This window comes from Notamacropus eugenii, chromosome 5, assembly GCF_028372415.1.
Source record: "Notamacropus eugenii isolate mMacEug1 chromosome 5, mMacEug1.pri_v2, whole genome shotgun sequence".
In the NCBI taxonomy this organism is placed as follows: Eukaryota; Metazoa; Chordata; class Mammalia; order Diprotodontia; family Macropodidae; genus Notamacropus; species Notamacropus eugenii.
In genome coordinates, this window is record NC_092876.1 from 234,919,454 (window position 1) to 234,935,663 (window position 16,210).

The 16,210-nt window shown below is 37.4% G+C and overlaps 1 protein-coding gene across 9 annotated transcripts in view; it reads left to right on the forward strand.

Annotated features, from left to right (window-relative positions):
• RAPGEF4 (Rap guanine nucleotide exchange factor 4) overlaps positions 1 to 16,210 on the forward strand; it is a 356,019-nt gene that overhangs the window by 272,255 nt on the left and 67,554 nt on the right. For all 9 annotated transcript variants that reach the window (XM_072612340.1, XM_072612339.1, XM_072612342.1 and 6 more), the window contains 6 exons: positions 490 to 574; positions 1,285 to 1,345; positions 3,876 to 3,952; positions 4,440 to 4,586; positions 7,231 to 7,346; positions 12,326 to 12,414. In XM_072612340.1, the coding sequence (XP_072468441.1) occupies positions 490 to 574; positions 1,285 to 1,345; positions 3,876 to 3,952; positions 4,440 to 4,586; positions 7,231 to 7,346; positions 12,326 to 12,414 (575 nt within the window). The remainder of the gene's footprint in view (positions 1 to 489; positions 575 to 1,284; positions 1,346 to 3,875; positions 3,953 to 4,439; positions 4,587 to 7,230; positions 7,347 to 12,325; positions 12,415 to 16,210) is intronic.

Sequence of the window (16,210 nt, forward strand, 5' to 3'; positions counted from 1 at the left end):
TGAAGTAACCAGCAATGTCATGTGGAAGGTGTCTTTCCATGCTGTATCCTGAGTATGGAGTCAAGAAGACCTGAGTTCAAATCCCACTTCTCAGACACTTATTAGCTGTGTAACCCTGGGCAAGTTGTCTCACCTCGAAGTGCCTCAGTTTCCTTCCTCTGAAGGCCTCTCAGGTCACCTCCAGCATGAAATCTATGATTCTATGGTCCTGGGTGTTTTCTTTTTTAAGTCAAAGGAAGAGAAGAGGCTGTATTTTTTTTCTTTTTCATTTGATTTATTTCATTTCCTTCCACCAACAAGCATATTTACTTCAACAGTTCCTTTAGGAATTGTAATGGCATAAATCCTGCCTTCTGTTGATGTCAATTTAATGAGAAGACATTCCCACCCACTTTACTGGCTTGTAAATCTATTTCCATAAACAGCATATTTGAGCAAACTCAGATTTTTTTTTTAATGTGTTCTTTCCCTTCATCACTTCCCTTGTAGGCCTGGCCAGAGGACTGTGGATGATCTAGAGATTATCTATGAAGAACTACTTCACATTAAGGCCTTATCACATCTTTCCACAACAGTAAGTTGTCTTTTCAATTTGGTAACACTTTTGAGTCAGGAGAAATGTAGGAGACATTTGCTACCCAGGATTTTCTTCTCATAATATTAATATTTCATTGGTACTACTGTTACTATGTCCTTTATAAAAGCCATGTGCGCCAATACAAAGAATCATCAATAAATGAACAAGCTTGCATTTATTAAGTGCCTACTTTGTGAAAGGCACCAGACTAGGTGCTAAGGATATAAAAATAATGACGTAATCATTATTCTCAAGGAATACATCTTACATTCTGATGGTCAAAACCACGAATACATATATAAGTATATGCAGAATAATTATAAGTAAATATAGAGTAATAAACTGGAGAAGTATAAATTGAACACTAAAAATCATGCCTCAAGGGAGCAAATATAATGTGGTAAAGACCAAAGTGTTCAAAAGCTTGGTTTTTTAAAGAGTATAAGCTCCATGAGAGCAGAGACTTTCTACTTGTATTTGTATTTCCAGAATTCAGCACAGTTCTTGACACAGAGTAAGTATTTGATAAATGCTAGTTTATTGGTTTTTAAATTAGCTGTTGTAGGATCTTTAAGAAAGGAAAGGAAAATTCTCCCTGAAGAAGCATGCATAGGGTGAGAAAGTCTGTGGACCAAGAAAGCACAAAAAAGCAAATATAATTTAAAGAAGCTTTGTCTTTTCTGAACTTTCTCCTCTGTTTCTTTTAGGTGAAACGAGAGTTAGCTGGGGTTCTCATCTTTGAGTCCCATGCCAAAGGAGGGACCGTATGTAAGTGAGGCCCCCTGGCTGAAGGTGCTGACTAGTTAGAGATTCTTAAAAGCACACACCCTGAGAAGCTATTTGTGGAGTCTAGTAGCCATTTGGGGGAGAAGGGAGGGATGGTACATGAAGCTTTTCTATTTCTGGCTCTTAGCTTGAATGATTTCTACCAGTCATTAAGATTCTAACATTTGGCCCATAAGTACTGTTATGCCCTATTCAGATTGGCTACAGAAACTGTGAACAATGCCTAGAGCATGGCCGGGGGGGGGGCCGGGCGGGGCTGGTCCAGTAACCTCTATGATTCTTTTATTGGTGTTGCTGTTCAGGTGCATAAAACTCTTTGTGACCCCATTGGTTTGTTTGTTTTTTTTAAGCAAAGGTCCTGGAGTGGTTTGCCATTTCCTTCTCTAGCTCATTTTACAAATGAGGAAACTAAGGCAAACAAGGTTAAGTGACTTGCCTAGGGTCACACAGCTAGTACATGTCTGAGGTAGGATTTGAACTCAGGTCTTCCTGTCTTCAGACCTGGTTCTCTATCCACTGTGCCACATACCTGCCCCATGATTCTTTTAGAGGAGGGCTCTAAACTAGCTCTCCTTGCCTACATCTGCCAATAACTAGCTATTGTAACCTTGGTCTCTGGTCATTCTAACTCTCTGAGGTTCTTATTCTTCATCTACAAAATCCCTCAGTTGGAATAGATGGTCTATAGCACTGAGAGGTTAAGGGACTTGCTAGGGTCACACAGCTAATATGTGTCACAGGTGGGACTTTTACCCAGGTTGTCCTGGTTTTGAGCTTGGAATTTTATCCACAATAGAAAAGATTATTAACCTTTTTTCCCATTTATTTTTATGTGAAGGACCCCTAGCCAGTCTGAGGAAGGCTAAAGACCACTTCTCAGAATAATGTTTTTGAGAGCATAAACTCCTTTCTCATTCTAATATTTTTGTGACTCCATGGTTCTCCAGTTGAAACGATGGGCAAAACCCTCGCCTCTTCCACACAATTCCAGCTCTCTTTAAGCTCTCTGTGTCACAGTTGCCTTGTCTGTAAAGTAGGGGTAATAATCATATCACTGACTTCACGGGGTGGTTGGGAGGAATGAATGCACATTACAAGCCTCCAAGTGTTAGATCGAGTGTCCCGAAAGTCTTAGGGCTGTCAAGTTTAAGACACTTAGGATACCCTGTATAAATATAAGCTTTTGAGTCATAAGAGCTGAAATTTATCAAGTGCTTAGAGATAATCTAATCCAAACTTCTTACTTTCCAAGTGAGGAAACTGAGGCCTAAAGATGTTAAGTGATTTTCTCAGTTTCACACAGCTGCAATCAGGCTTTGAACCCAAATCCTTTCAGTCTAAATCCAGTGCCAGTGGAGTCAGGAAAAAACTGAACTCAGATCTAGTCTGGGACATATACTAGCTCTATGACTCTGCACAAGTCACTGATTCTCTGTATGCCTCGGTTTCCTCATCTATAAAATGGGAATAAAAATAGCATTTACCTCCCAGGGTTGTGAAGTTAGAATGAGATAATAATTGCTAAATGCCTGGCACATAGCAAGAGCTACAAATGTTACCTCTTTTTATTAGTGATTCCATAATATGTTTTTTACATTTCTTTCACAAACTATAAATTTTTTTTTAAAAACTCTTTGGAAGTCTACTGATTTTTTCTGCTTTATGGAAGCTAGCATCCAGTTGGAAAATGAAGGATTACTGGTAAACTGACATTTAATAAAAATAAATTAATGAATAGATGAACAATAGATAAATTGATGAAAAGATATATAAAAGGCAGAACAAATAGAGGCATGTTTCTGTTCCGTTTTTATGTCTTATACTTCAGTACGTAAAGGACCCATGGTTTCATGAGTATGGGTATTCCTTTCAACTAATGCCAACTTCAACCTTTCTATGCCACCATACCTTTATAACCTTCACATGACCTGGTGACCAGTCTCCACACAGGGAGGTGCAATGGTCATACTAGCCTCCGTTGTCTATACGTGAAGCATTTCCAGCTCAGACAGAACCTTAGTATTATAGTCTGACTCTAGAATAAGGATCAACAAACCATGATCCCAAGGTCAAATCTGACCTGCAAGTTAAGAAAGAGTTTTACATTTCTAAATTTGTTGTATTTTAAAACATAGAAACCATTCTTAGCTCACTAGCTGTGCAAAAACAGACAGAAGCAGAATTTGGCCCTTGTGCCATAATTTGCCCATCCTTATGCTAGATAAGTAATTACTAAGGGGAAAAATCCCTAGAGTAATGTTTGAGAATTTACGACTGCTTCCACACCAGAGGTACCAGAGTACGAGATTAGTCCAGGAATATTTATTTTAAGCTACTTGAATAGGTTAAAGTTTTCTAGTGATGTTTTTCCTCCTGGAATGAATGTATAATGTCAGCATGTTGATTTTTTAAAAATTATAATTGGATAAGCTGCAATTTAGATCGATGTGCTTCTATTACTATTGTTGTTGTTGTTATAAGTATTGTCTTTCTTTTCTGCTTTTTCTTGCAGTGTTTAACCAGGGTGAAGAAGGTACCTCCTGGTATATTATCCTAAAAGGATCAGTGAATGTAGTCATTTATGGCAAGGTATTTTTCCCCCTTTTTGAAACCTTAATATGCTCCATTTGCTGTTGTAATTGTAAGAATTAACACTAAAGTACTAGCATTGAGCTTGCAACAACACTGTTATCTGATTTAATAAAGAGAATATAGCCTCTCTTATAGAAATGATCCCACTCTATCATAGTGCTGTATGGTATTATCTTTTCTGGTGCTCTCCTCCCTGTTGATTATAGTGTGTGAATTTCTTAAGGCAGGTCCTAGACCATGTGAATATAACTCAATGTGGTTTCATCTGTTAGAGAAAGCTAATCTAAAACAGTGTAGAAGGAAAATGAAACTGAATTCTTATGACACACCCTCCCTCTGGCACCCCGAGACAGGTAGAGTCCAGTAAAATGCATCTGTGTTCTTGTGGTTTTAGCACCAGAGAGACTAGGGAGGTTCTGGGGGGTGAGGTGGGGGGCAGCTTTCCTGCTCAAACAGTCGCTTTAGAATCTTCGGTTGTGTTTAGGGAGTGGTGTGCACCCTACATGAGGGAGATGACTTCGGAAAGTTAGCCCTGGTCAACGATGCACCACGAGCGGCCTCCATCGTCTTACGAGAAGATAACTGTCATTTCTTAAGAGTGGACAAAGAAGATTTCAACCGAATCCTAAGGGTGAGTGAAGAGCAGGCTCCTGAGAGTGGGGAATTGTCACTAGGAACTTCTCTCCCCACAAAATACATGCATATTTTGAATCTGGATGTTCATACTTTGTAAATTAATACTCTGGGAATAAATCTCTATTATTACAAATTCAATCACACTTTGAAAAAGAGAGAGAAGAGCAGATGTAGAAAAATAAAGTAGAATGGCGTACGTGGAAAGATCACTGAACCTTAAGTGGTCAGGATTAAAATCCTGTCTCTTGTCACTTAGACTACTGCTCAGGGTGGGGAAGTAACTTAACCTCTCTGGTTAACTTACCTCACCTGTAAAACAAGGTGCCAAATGCAGGATATTTGATTCATGTGAATATAAACAAAATTCCTTTGTAAAATATTAAATTTATGTATTTAGTTGCTTTTGCAATACACACACACGCACACACAACAGATAAAAGACTTCTAAGGTTCCTTCCAATTCTAGATTTCTAATCCTAAGAGAGGGCAACAAAAAAGAAGGAAGAAATGATATCTTCGCATAATGAGAAGCAGCAGCATATAGTCAGGAGTGTACTGGAACCAATTTCAACAGTCATGAGAGAGAGCTGATGGTTAAATTTTCAGTGTGGGCATTTAGATTTCCACAATCAGCGAAGTCTACAAATCAGAGCTTGATTATTATTTAGTTAGCTGTCTAGAAGACTTAAGAAAGAGATGGAAAAAAAGTTAATAATGCAGCTGAAACTTAAAAATGTGTCATACATGCTTTTCCCCCCTTGGAGTGCCACTTCTTAAATAGGCCAGTACACCCACCCCTACATTTAGTTCATCATCCTCATCATCATTATCGACAATATCATCATCCTCACCATCGTCATCATAGCTAGCACTAACATAGGACTTTAAGGCTTACAAAGTGCTTTGCAAATGTTATCTAAATTTAGCCTCACAACAGCCCTGCAGAGTATTACTACTCCCATTTTACATATGAGGAAACTGAGACTAAGAGGTAAAATGACTTGCCCAAGGTCTAAGCCCACTCTTTGAACCCTGTACTTTATGCTCTTTTCCCCATTTGCTAGGTACCCTTCCTTCCCCATCCCTTTTCTGCATCTCAAAGCCCTGTTTTCTAACTCCTGTCCTCTCATGCAAATTAGAAAGGACCTGATATGAGGTAATTCAGCCTCCATCCTTACCTCTCTCTCCCCTCATTACCTCACTTCCTCCAGTGCAAGACCCAGGACCTTCCTGATCTCCCTACCTTCCCTTGTCAAACTCAGAATTAATCTGCTCTGCTTCATTTAAGTCAGAAGTTCTTAACCTGAGATTCAGTCACTTAAGTTTTCTTAAAAAATAGCTTGATAACTATTTGAATAAAAATGAATTTCCTTTGTAATCCTGTGTGTTTTATGCAATGCATTTGAAAACAATATTCTGAAAAGCAGTTGTTTTGCAGTCAGTCAACAAATACTTACTAAACTTCAACTGTGTTCCAGATCTTTGGCTAAATATTGGTTAATCGTCTTTCCTAGAATACTAAAGGAGGCCATTTGTGTTTTCTTAATGTAGAAAAGGTTAAAGGCAACTCAGTTAGTGATAGGGACCAAGACAGCACTGGGACATGGAAAGACTTTGCTAGGGTCATGGGGCTAGTAGGTGACAAAGGCAGGACTGGCTTTGTTCATGGTACTTTATTCACTATTATGGAACTCAGACATTTTTTGTCATGGACCCCTCTGGCAGTCTGGGGAAGCCAAAGGACTCCCTCCTAAGGATAATATTTTAATGCATAAAATACAAAGGCTGGTAAAGGAAGCAAATAAGTGAAATACAGGGATCAAAATATTTCAAAAGCAAATTCACGAATCCCAAGTAAAGAGCCCTTGCACTTTGGGGAGCTACCTTTCCTTTATCATTCATACCAAGTTAATTGAATGTGAGTCTCCACCAAAGTCCTCCTCCATTGAAATGCCTCATCATTGCATGGACGTGATCCCAGGGAACATAAACTCTGGAAGGCTGGGCACAGTGACACACAGTGCCTACTGCCAATAAATGAGCATAAATGCTCTCTTCATCAGCAAGTTGGCTACTAACTAATTTATTTATGGGCTAATAGCTGCTCATGAAATGAGGGGGAGGAGGAAAAGTAGGAGGGTAGGGATAGGGGAGTTTTTAGTTAGTCCTTAGAAATCAGTTTAACTCTTGGTATGCTCACTTTGGGCAACTCAGTTTCCTCATCTGTAAAATGAGCTGGAGAAGGAAATGGCAAAACACTCCAGTACATTTGCCAAGAAAACCCCAAATGGGGAATTCATGACATGACTGGAAACAACAACATCAGCAACTCTCTCAATGTGAGATCATTGCACATCAACCAGTGAGTCAATATGTTGTCTGGTATTAGAATCCTTAGGTTCCAATCCTGACTGCCATTTACTACTTGTGTGACCTTTGGCAAATCATTTAACTTCTCAGAGACTCAGTTTCCTCATCTGTAAAATGAGAGATTGGACTAGAATAGGATCTAAAGTCCCTTCTGGTTCTATAGTGAGAATCCTCACAAAGCCCAATTGAGTGTCTGAAGGGTTTCAATTATTTTTGTCATTTTCTAAATAAATGGCAGCATTGGTATGTAATGTGATTTGTATTTCTAGGATGTTGAGGCGAACACAGTAAGACTTAAAGAACATGACCAAGATGTCTTGGTGTTGGAGAAGGTCCCAGCAGGAAACAGAGCTTCTAATCAAGGAAACTCACAGCCTCAGCCAAAGTATGTTTTCATCCAACCTTGCAATTGTCAGGCAATGATTAACCCTTGCACGTGGTATCATCATCTCTATAATAACATATTCTCCTCTGTGGAAGACCGCTGGGCATGTCTCTTTTCTTTTTAATTTTTTTTAATGTGATAGACTATATCACACATCTTATAAAGCATAATGTATCAATTTCTGACCATGTATGAGATCTGGTGCTATCTGAAATCATTTTCTAAAGAATATTGCCTTAGACTAAAATCTCTTACTCTTTGCCATGCTTTAGAGAGATAGCTTTAAAGAAGAAAACAGGAGAGAAGGGAGTGAAGAAAGGGTATCAGTCATCTAAGAGGGCCAGTAGGTCCCTGCATAATAGGAAAAAATTAGGTTTGGCTCAGAAATCTGAAAATACAAAGAAGCATTATTGTTTTTGTCTACAGAATGGATGGCTGGAATTAGAATTCAGTGTTTAGAATTCAGTCTGCTGAGCATGGGACAGTAGGTATCAGTGATTTTTGTCAACACCCACCTGCCTGTTAAATTCAAAACTGCATTTGATTCTTATTCCTATGACCCTCTATCTGACTCACAGTGTCTTAAAAATAATCTCTTTTAGTTCTGCTTTTATCTGTATCTTCCTACACAAGATGTCTATCAAATGTATTTGCTTTGTGGGGTTGTAAGATATGTTTGGCTTCCTTAGTAGACTCTAGAAACATGTTTTTATAGAATCTTAAAACATTCCTTCAAAAATTGAAAAGGCATATTATAATATGGAGATTAGCATTGAATTTCTGAATGAAAACAAATTTATGCAATAGCCAGGAGAAATATCACCAAATCCTGATATGGTCAGAAGGAATGAATGTGTTTAGAATAAATGTTTATTTTCATAGGCATACTGAACAAATAGGGTCTGTACAGTCACAGAATGCTAACAATTAGGAGGACCTTTCAACATCATCTAGTGTTACCTTCTCATTTGTAAGATGAGGAAATGGAGGCTTAATGTGATAGAGCTGTTAGTAGAACCAGGACTAAAAACGGGAAATCCAGGTTCTGCCAAAAAAAAAACAAAACAAAGTAAAACAAAAATCCCCAAACCCAAACAACAAAAAAACTCTTCTTCAAACCTTCTCTGACACATGCAAGCCATTATAATGCATTGTAATAGCACTATTAGGATGTAAAAATGCCAGCATAAATTCATTTTTAAATATTAAGAGTAATATAGGAGTCATTTCTAAATTATGGATATCTATACAGTTAAAGTACCAACCTATTAAAACAAAGATAAAAGTCCATATCAAACTCAAAGAATAAAAATGAGAAGCTATGTATATACTTGAGGCAACTCCAACCTGACTTATTTAAACTATCTGTTTATTTCCTCAGAATGGGAAATGGATAAAAGACAAGACATTGACACCACTATTATGTTCCCTAAGCAAGTTTAACCAATGTAATCAGTTGCCACAATGAGGAAGTTGAAGGAACCCAACTTGATTTCCTTGTTGAACAGAGATACTACAGCCAAGAACACTAGATTAGAGTAGACATGCATTTAACAATTTACGGAGAGGATTGTGAAACATTATCAACAGTATGGTTTCATAAAATAGCAAGAGGAAATGGAATGAAAATCAAATTTGCTAAAATCTTGATGAGAATAAATTTATCACATGTTCCTCCTCAACAATGAGAGATGACTGGAAGAAGAACAACAAACAAATGAAATATAGAAAAGATCTGTAAAGATTTTTATAACAAACCCTTTTCTCCATCAATTACAGTGGAGCCACTACATTTGGACTCTAACCTCACAGTCCCTGATGTGCTTCATGAAATGGCAAAAAAGAAAAGAAAGATGAGAAGAATGGCTGGACTAGACCAAGTTTACAGACAGGAGGTCTGTGCTGAAGATGACATAATTTTGAGGTTGTTAGGTAATGATTCTAAAAGTATTTAAAAGAGGGGAGAATAGCAAAAGTTAAAATCTAACTTTTTTTTGCTATCAACTAAAAAAGTAATCAAGAGAAGATTAATAACACCTCAACCATTTGCCTCTTTTCTCATCTGTACAAAGTTTTTAGGAGAATATATGTACACCAATGGAATCCTTGATGAAGTAAATAGAAGCAAATAGTCAGGCTTTCCTAAATGATATTCAATAACAGACAACATTTTTATAGTCACACATTTGACTGAGAGTTGCAAAGAATACAGAATCTACTGTTTATTTCTTGTTAATTATAAAAATGCATTTGATTTGCTATGGAAAAACTCCACCTTAAAGGCTCTCCTAAAAAAGAAAAAGTCTTTCAGGTATATATCAAAATCATAAAAGATTCCTTGAAATATCTAACTAACATCAGAAATAGCTTTGTTTGATAACCCATTGGTTATTAGTATCAAGCAAGGCATAAAATAGGGAGATAGTACTCACTACATGTATCTACCACTGTCATGAACAGAGGACGTTTACTACAGAATCCAAATGGAAGAGGGATTCCCCAGATGATAAGGTACTCTAGCTGTTCCCGTTTGTGGATCCCATTGAATTAAGTATACTTTGCATAACCTCTTCAAGAAGATTCCTCGTGATTCTGTAAAGAGTTCAGTGGAACCATGCACATAGGGAAAATCAAGTGCATAAAGATTTCTATTGTCCAGAATGACATTCATTTGGGTGGACAACTGATAGAGCTGTTCCATCAGTATGTATATGACAGACAGATACATCACATATATTGACCTAAGAGGACAACAGATTGAATTGCTTTTGGGAAATCCCAGAATAACACAAAAGTAGAGGATAGGCAGCCAGGAGGTACAGTAGATAGAGCACCAAGCCTGGAGTCATAAAGACTTATCTTGCTGAGTTCAAATCTGGCCTCAAATACTTCCTAGTTGTTTGACTCCAGCCAAGTCACTTAGCCTTGCAATTTGCCTCAGCATACAAAGCAGGCCTCCAAGCTAGGAAGACCCACCTCTGACACAAATTGACTGTGTAATGCTGGGCAAATTATTTAGCCTCTCAGGACTCTGTGATACTTTATAAATTACAGTCAAGATGTCAACTTATGTTTATAGAGGAAATTTCCTCTGCCAAGAATTTCTTGTATGAGTGAAATCATAGGTCCAGACTCTAGTCTTATCCTTTTAATAATCTCAACCTTCCCAAAGAAACAAAGGTTCCTCTTATAAATGATAGTATTCCTCCAGTGATTCTATGTGACTACAAATCATAAGATGCCTCTGTCTCCAAAGAATTAAAGCTGAGAGTCTCCCAAAGGGCAATGGAGAGATACATGGTAGCCTTGAGCAGACTGTAATACATTATAAATGAAGAAATGTTCAAGAGAAGTGGGGTGAAGGACACATCAGAAAGATGCCTGACTGAGAAGGAAGAGCCAATCAAGTGGCAAGAGCACAAGATAACTGATGAACAGGCCAAATGCTCTAGTGGTACCCATGCAACATCAAGAGATATTGAGGAAAGAGCCAAGCCAGAACATTGGGCAAGCCCATTTTGGAGGATTTATGGGAACGTATAGATCTAAGGGTCATGTACGTTAAGAAGATACCATGGTTGCCTGTCTGCACTGTCAGAGGGAATCCACAGATCTTCTAAGATCACAGATCCATCAAAATGTCAGAACATTTTATGGCCTGTACCTTCTTTGTCTTCAAGAAGTCCTTACCCAAATACAGTCTCTGAATGAGCCTCGAACTCCCAGAGGATTCAAAGCAAAGAGACATTTTCTAGTTTCAATGTTGGGGTACCCGCCAGTGATTTTCTTCAATTCTAAAAATAAAATTGAACCAACTATCCAAAACATTTTTACATTCTAATGTGTTCTTTTATAATGATCCTGATGTCATAAGGAGCCTATAGGTGATTTGTCTTTTAACCATTAGACTTTCAAAATGTCTGAAACACTTGATTTCATATCCTTCCTCTGACTCCAGTTGTACTGCCAAGATTGAGTCACCTCAAACTCTTTGAGCCTCAATTTACTCTTCTAAAAATGAGGATATCAATACCTGCATCTTCTGTCTAACTGGCTTCCTGCTGTGATGCTAAAGGTGCCAATGCATGTAAAGGGCTTTCAAATGATAAGCTTTCAAGTGCTACATAAATGTCAGTCATCCTCATGGCTCAGACCCTGTTCCTGTGTGGTCATCTCTCAATTATTTATGCTGTTGGAGGGAGACTATAGAGTAGAGCTTCTGAAGTAATAGATGAAACAAACTTATATTTATCTTTGTAATAAAAACGATGAAATTTTCCTACACTTTAAAATTTTCCTTCCCAATTTATGATTTTGATCTATTCTATATCATGTCGGTTTTAATTGTTTTTTAATTACTTTGCATTCTCAAAGCTCATATCAACTAATAGTGAGAAAAGCCATCCAGAAGTGGATAGAAGGAGCCAGTGTGGAATAAAAGAAGTCCTATAAATCCTAAAAATAATAAAATAAATTCCTATAAATAAAATTAGTCCTATAAATTACTATAAAATTTCTATAAATAAAACCACATATGGATATTCCAGAATTGACCAGGCTAATATCTTCTCTTCTCCTCCAAACCTCTATTCTGAATTACCTGAATTGTATTAGGACTTAAATGTGTTATTGTATCACCCTCTAGAACATTCTTGATCTCTTAGTTCTCAGTCTTCTAATGTTTGGCTTTTCTCCAGGTCCTTTTAATCCTTGCAGTCAAAGAGTTTGGATTTTTTTTTTTAGAAAGAATAATCAATCAGAAAATCTGCTTCAAGTGGTTTCCCCATTACCTTTTGGTGTGTGTGATTTGTTGGATTACTTTCTCTCTCTGTAAAGTGAGAGGCTATTGAATTAAAGTTTGATAAGCTTATTTGAGTTTCTCCAATTTAAAAACATCTCTAATACACCATGAATTATTACACAACACTTTTTTCTCCGTTGGAAAAAAAACTAACCACTTTTTTTTTCTCCTTCTCCAGGTATACTGTGATGTCAGGGACACCTGAGAAAATTTTAGAGCATTTCCTAGAAACAGTACGCCTTGAGCAACCTTTAAATGAAGGGACAGGTATGTGTTTTCATAATTAGATACAGCTGTCATAAATGTTTATAGTGTAAGCAGGATCAGAGTTCAGGGTGATCTTTCTAAGCTTGACTGAAATGTCAGTGGGGAGTGGAATGGTAGAGATCTCTCTTTCTCTTGCTTCCCCAGTGCCTTCTTCTCTCCCTCCCTCCCCACCCTAATGATGTTGCAGACTACCTAGATTTAAACCGTGCATGTGAGGGTTTGCTTTACACAATTCAAGACTTGCTGTAATCGGTATGGATTCTTAGACAGCTTCAGAGTGTGAAGAATCTCACAGTGGGATGGACCAGGGCCTATGTATGTTGCAGAGGATGAAGATACTCTCAACATTGGATTAACAATTGAAAATTGGGAAATCTTGTCTTTTTTTCATTACCAGCTTACTGAATGTCTCTCTTCAAGCTACTGAATCTCAAGTCTTTGTGCCAGGAGACGTCTACTTTTTAGGGAACATGGCAAAATGGAAATTTGGAATCAGAATACCTGAGATAAAATGTGTCTATTCAACTTACTACCTGTGTGACCTTGGGCAAATCATCTAACTTCTTAGAGACTTAATTTCCTTATCTGCAAAATGAGAGGGTTAAAGTAGATAATTTCTCAGGTCCTTTCCACCTCTATGATCCTGTGAGTTCATATTTGTGGATGAAAGTTACTTGCTAAATATAACAAATAGGCTTGTTGCAAAGCTCTTTATGATTACAAAGTACATTTCCACAATTACATTTGCCAACATCCTTACAGGATGACCTATTATTGTTGTTGTTCAACTGCTCAAAACTTCTTTTCCTACTTCTTATTCCCCTCTCCTATTCCATTTTCTAATTTTATAGGTGGATGCCCTGATACTCCATTCATACAAATTAAGGAGGGAGTAGTGGGACAGAAAAGGACCATACGACCTACTAAATAAATGTAATCAGGATAACTCAGTCATCGGAGGTGTGTAGGTCAATGCCTCAAAATTTTATGATTTCATCGAAGTTCTCTCCCTGCCCCCAAACCACTGATGAGAATCATACCACCTCTGTAGCTTACTTACTACATGATCTTCTAAAGTCACTATGAAACATATATTACCTAAAACACAACCTGATGCTGATCTTAGTCTGGTACTTATATATCCAATCCGTCACCAAGCCTGAACTCAGAGTCTTTCGAGCATGGTAAGGTCTGCTGTAGCTTGTGCTCCACTGACATAGCATTTGAGAATCCTTTAGGGTGACCTCTATGTCAGGCAGAGGCATTAGAGTGGGTAGGATATTAGTGATGCTTCCGTTACATGTCCATAATATGCTACAACCTTTCCCTCTCTAATTTGACTTATATATGTAATATGTGTGTATGTATGTATAATATGCTAGGAAGCTTTTTATTTGTGTGCTTGCATTCATATATCCACATATATACATGTATGCCTATGTATTTATGTATATGTATATATGTATACACATGCACACATATATGTATGACAATATTTGTGTGTCTGGGAAGGGGAATGCAGCTAGGTGGCACAATATAAATTGTTTGACTCAGGAGCGAGTATGACCTGACTGACCAGTTTTCTGACCCTGGGCAAGTTAATTAACCTTTCTCTACCTCTGTTTCCTCATTTATGAAAACAGGTACAATAATAACAACACATCTCACAGGGCTGTGGTGAGGATTAAATGAGATAACGCATGTAAAGCTCTTTGCAAACCTTGTATTGCTATATAATTGCCAGCTTTTATTCTAAGCTATTATTTGTGCCTATTTGATCATGTCATGGGTTTTATGGGTATGTATACAGCTCTCATTTTGGTACAAAATACAGACCTCTCTATAATCTGAATATTGACTGAAAAAAAAGTTTCTGTTTACATTGGCAAGTGCCTTATCTAAGAAGAGATCTGTAAGGTTTTTTATTGTCTAGGAAAAGAAAACAGTGCCTTTCCTTTTAAGGTCTCCTCTGAAGGTACTGTTCTTTTAAGGAACTTAATTTTACTGGCCTTGGAATAGCAAAGAGTAGAAGTCAAGAAATCAATCTATTTTGCGGCTGTTATGTAGATCATTGACCTTGCCTCTGACCAAAGAAAAGATACAAAGTGTTCTGATTCAATCCTTCCAAAGTAAGAAAAAGCTACATAAAGTACAGTTACCCTGATTTAACTTTTCAATATCCTTTTCTGGGAAGGCTCTGGTATTAGGCCAGTGTTACAAGCAGTTAAATAGTATAGAAATTATGTATCAGAATTATTCCTAAAAGAAAGACCTCTATATAACAAACCTATGCCCAAAATGCACCAAAGAACTGGGTTAAATAGTGGGACAAACTGACATTCATTCATTGTCAGTCAACATGCAATTATTAAACACCTCCTGTATGCCAGATATTTACCAAGTCCCAAGCAATAATCTGACTAATGAAAATGAGCCTTTTTACATTTTTTGTGTAGTGTGTCAGTTTTTTAACTTTGTGTCAATATTCATTCATTGCATTGTTTTGGTGTTTGAAAACTATGTCTGATCTGAGAAACAGTACCATTGCATTCCATTCATATAAACGAGAAGCCTATTCACTAACCAGACAATAATTTTGAATAGATAAAAAATAAGAATACCAAGTATGAGCTCTATTCTTCCTTTTCTTCTGTTCCTCCTTTGCTTTTCTGGTATTGTCTAGACTTACTTAAAGAAAAATTATTTGTTCATCATTTCAACTTCGGCCTAGATTAGATAATAAAAATTATGGATATTGTATAATTATTCAGTACAGAGAATCAATACATGCTTGATTGATTTCCTAATGCTCTTATACATTTTCTCAGTGATCCCATTATCTCTCATAGATTCATTTTGGGGGCAGCTAGATGGTGCAGTGGATAGAGCACCAGTGCAGAGTGAGGAAGACCTGAGTTCAAATCTCACCTCAGGCACTTGACACTCACTACCTGTGTGACTTTGGGCAAGTCACTTAAGAATATCTGGTCACTGAATACAGATGGCTTTGGAGGAGAAGTGAGGCTGGTGACCTGCACAGCCCTCCCTCCCTTCAAAACAAAGTCAAGTGCAAGTTATGTCATCATTTCTCTGATGGCATGGTTTTCTTTGGCATCAAAGGATGAACACACACACACATAGATTCAATTCCATATCTGTGTACAGGGAGTCCCTAAAGTCTTATTGAAGTTTTAGACTCTGATAGCCTAAAACTGCACTAAGACTTTTGGGACTCTCTTTCATATTTACCCATGTATACACACATATGCATGTACATGAATGTATATGTAATGCACATACATGTGTGTGTGTATATGTATGTTTGTTTTGCCTCAACTGTGGGTGAACAGAGCCCTTTGTTTCCTCAGTAGGTTCTTCATAAGCACTTCATGGATTTAGGGGAAGTTGTCCCTAAGACAGTCCAGAGAAATTATTTTTTTCTTCTATTTGGAAAGTTTCTATTTATCAGTGTTAGAGCTACCCTTATTGACATGGAGATAATTGCAAAAGTGGACCTTTTTCTCGAATTCTGGCCACATATTTCTCTTTTAAGACTAGGGATTTGATGAAGTATGCAGCAAGCTTTCTTGATATGTTAGAAAAACAATAATCATTAGTCAGCTGATTTTGTACTCACTAAGCTATTGCCAAATCATTTCAATGAATTAAACACTGCATTTTGGACAGCTAACCTCATCAGCATCAGATGGGATTATATATTTAGAGATCGAGGAGACCTTAGAGGTCAACTAGAGATCTTGAAGGTCAACCTGTTCCATTTACAGATGAGAAAATT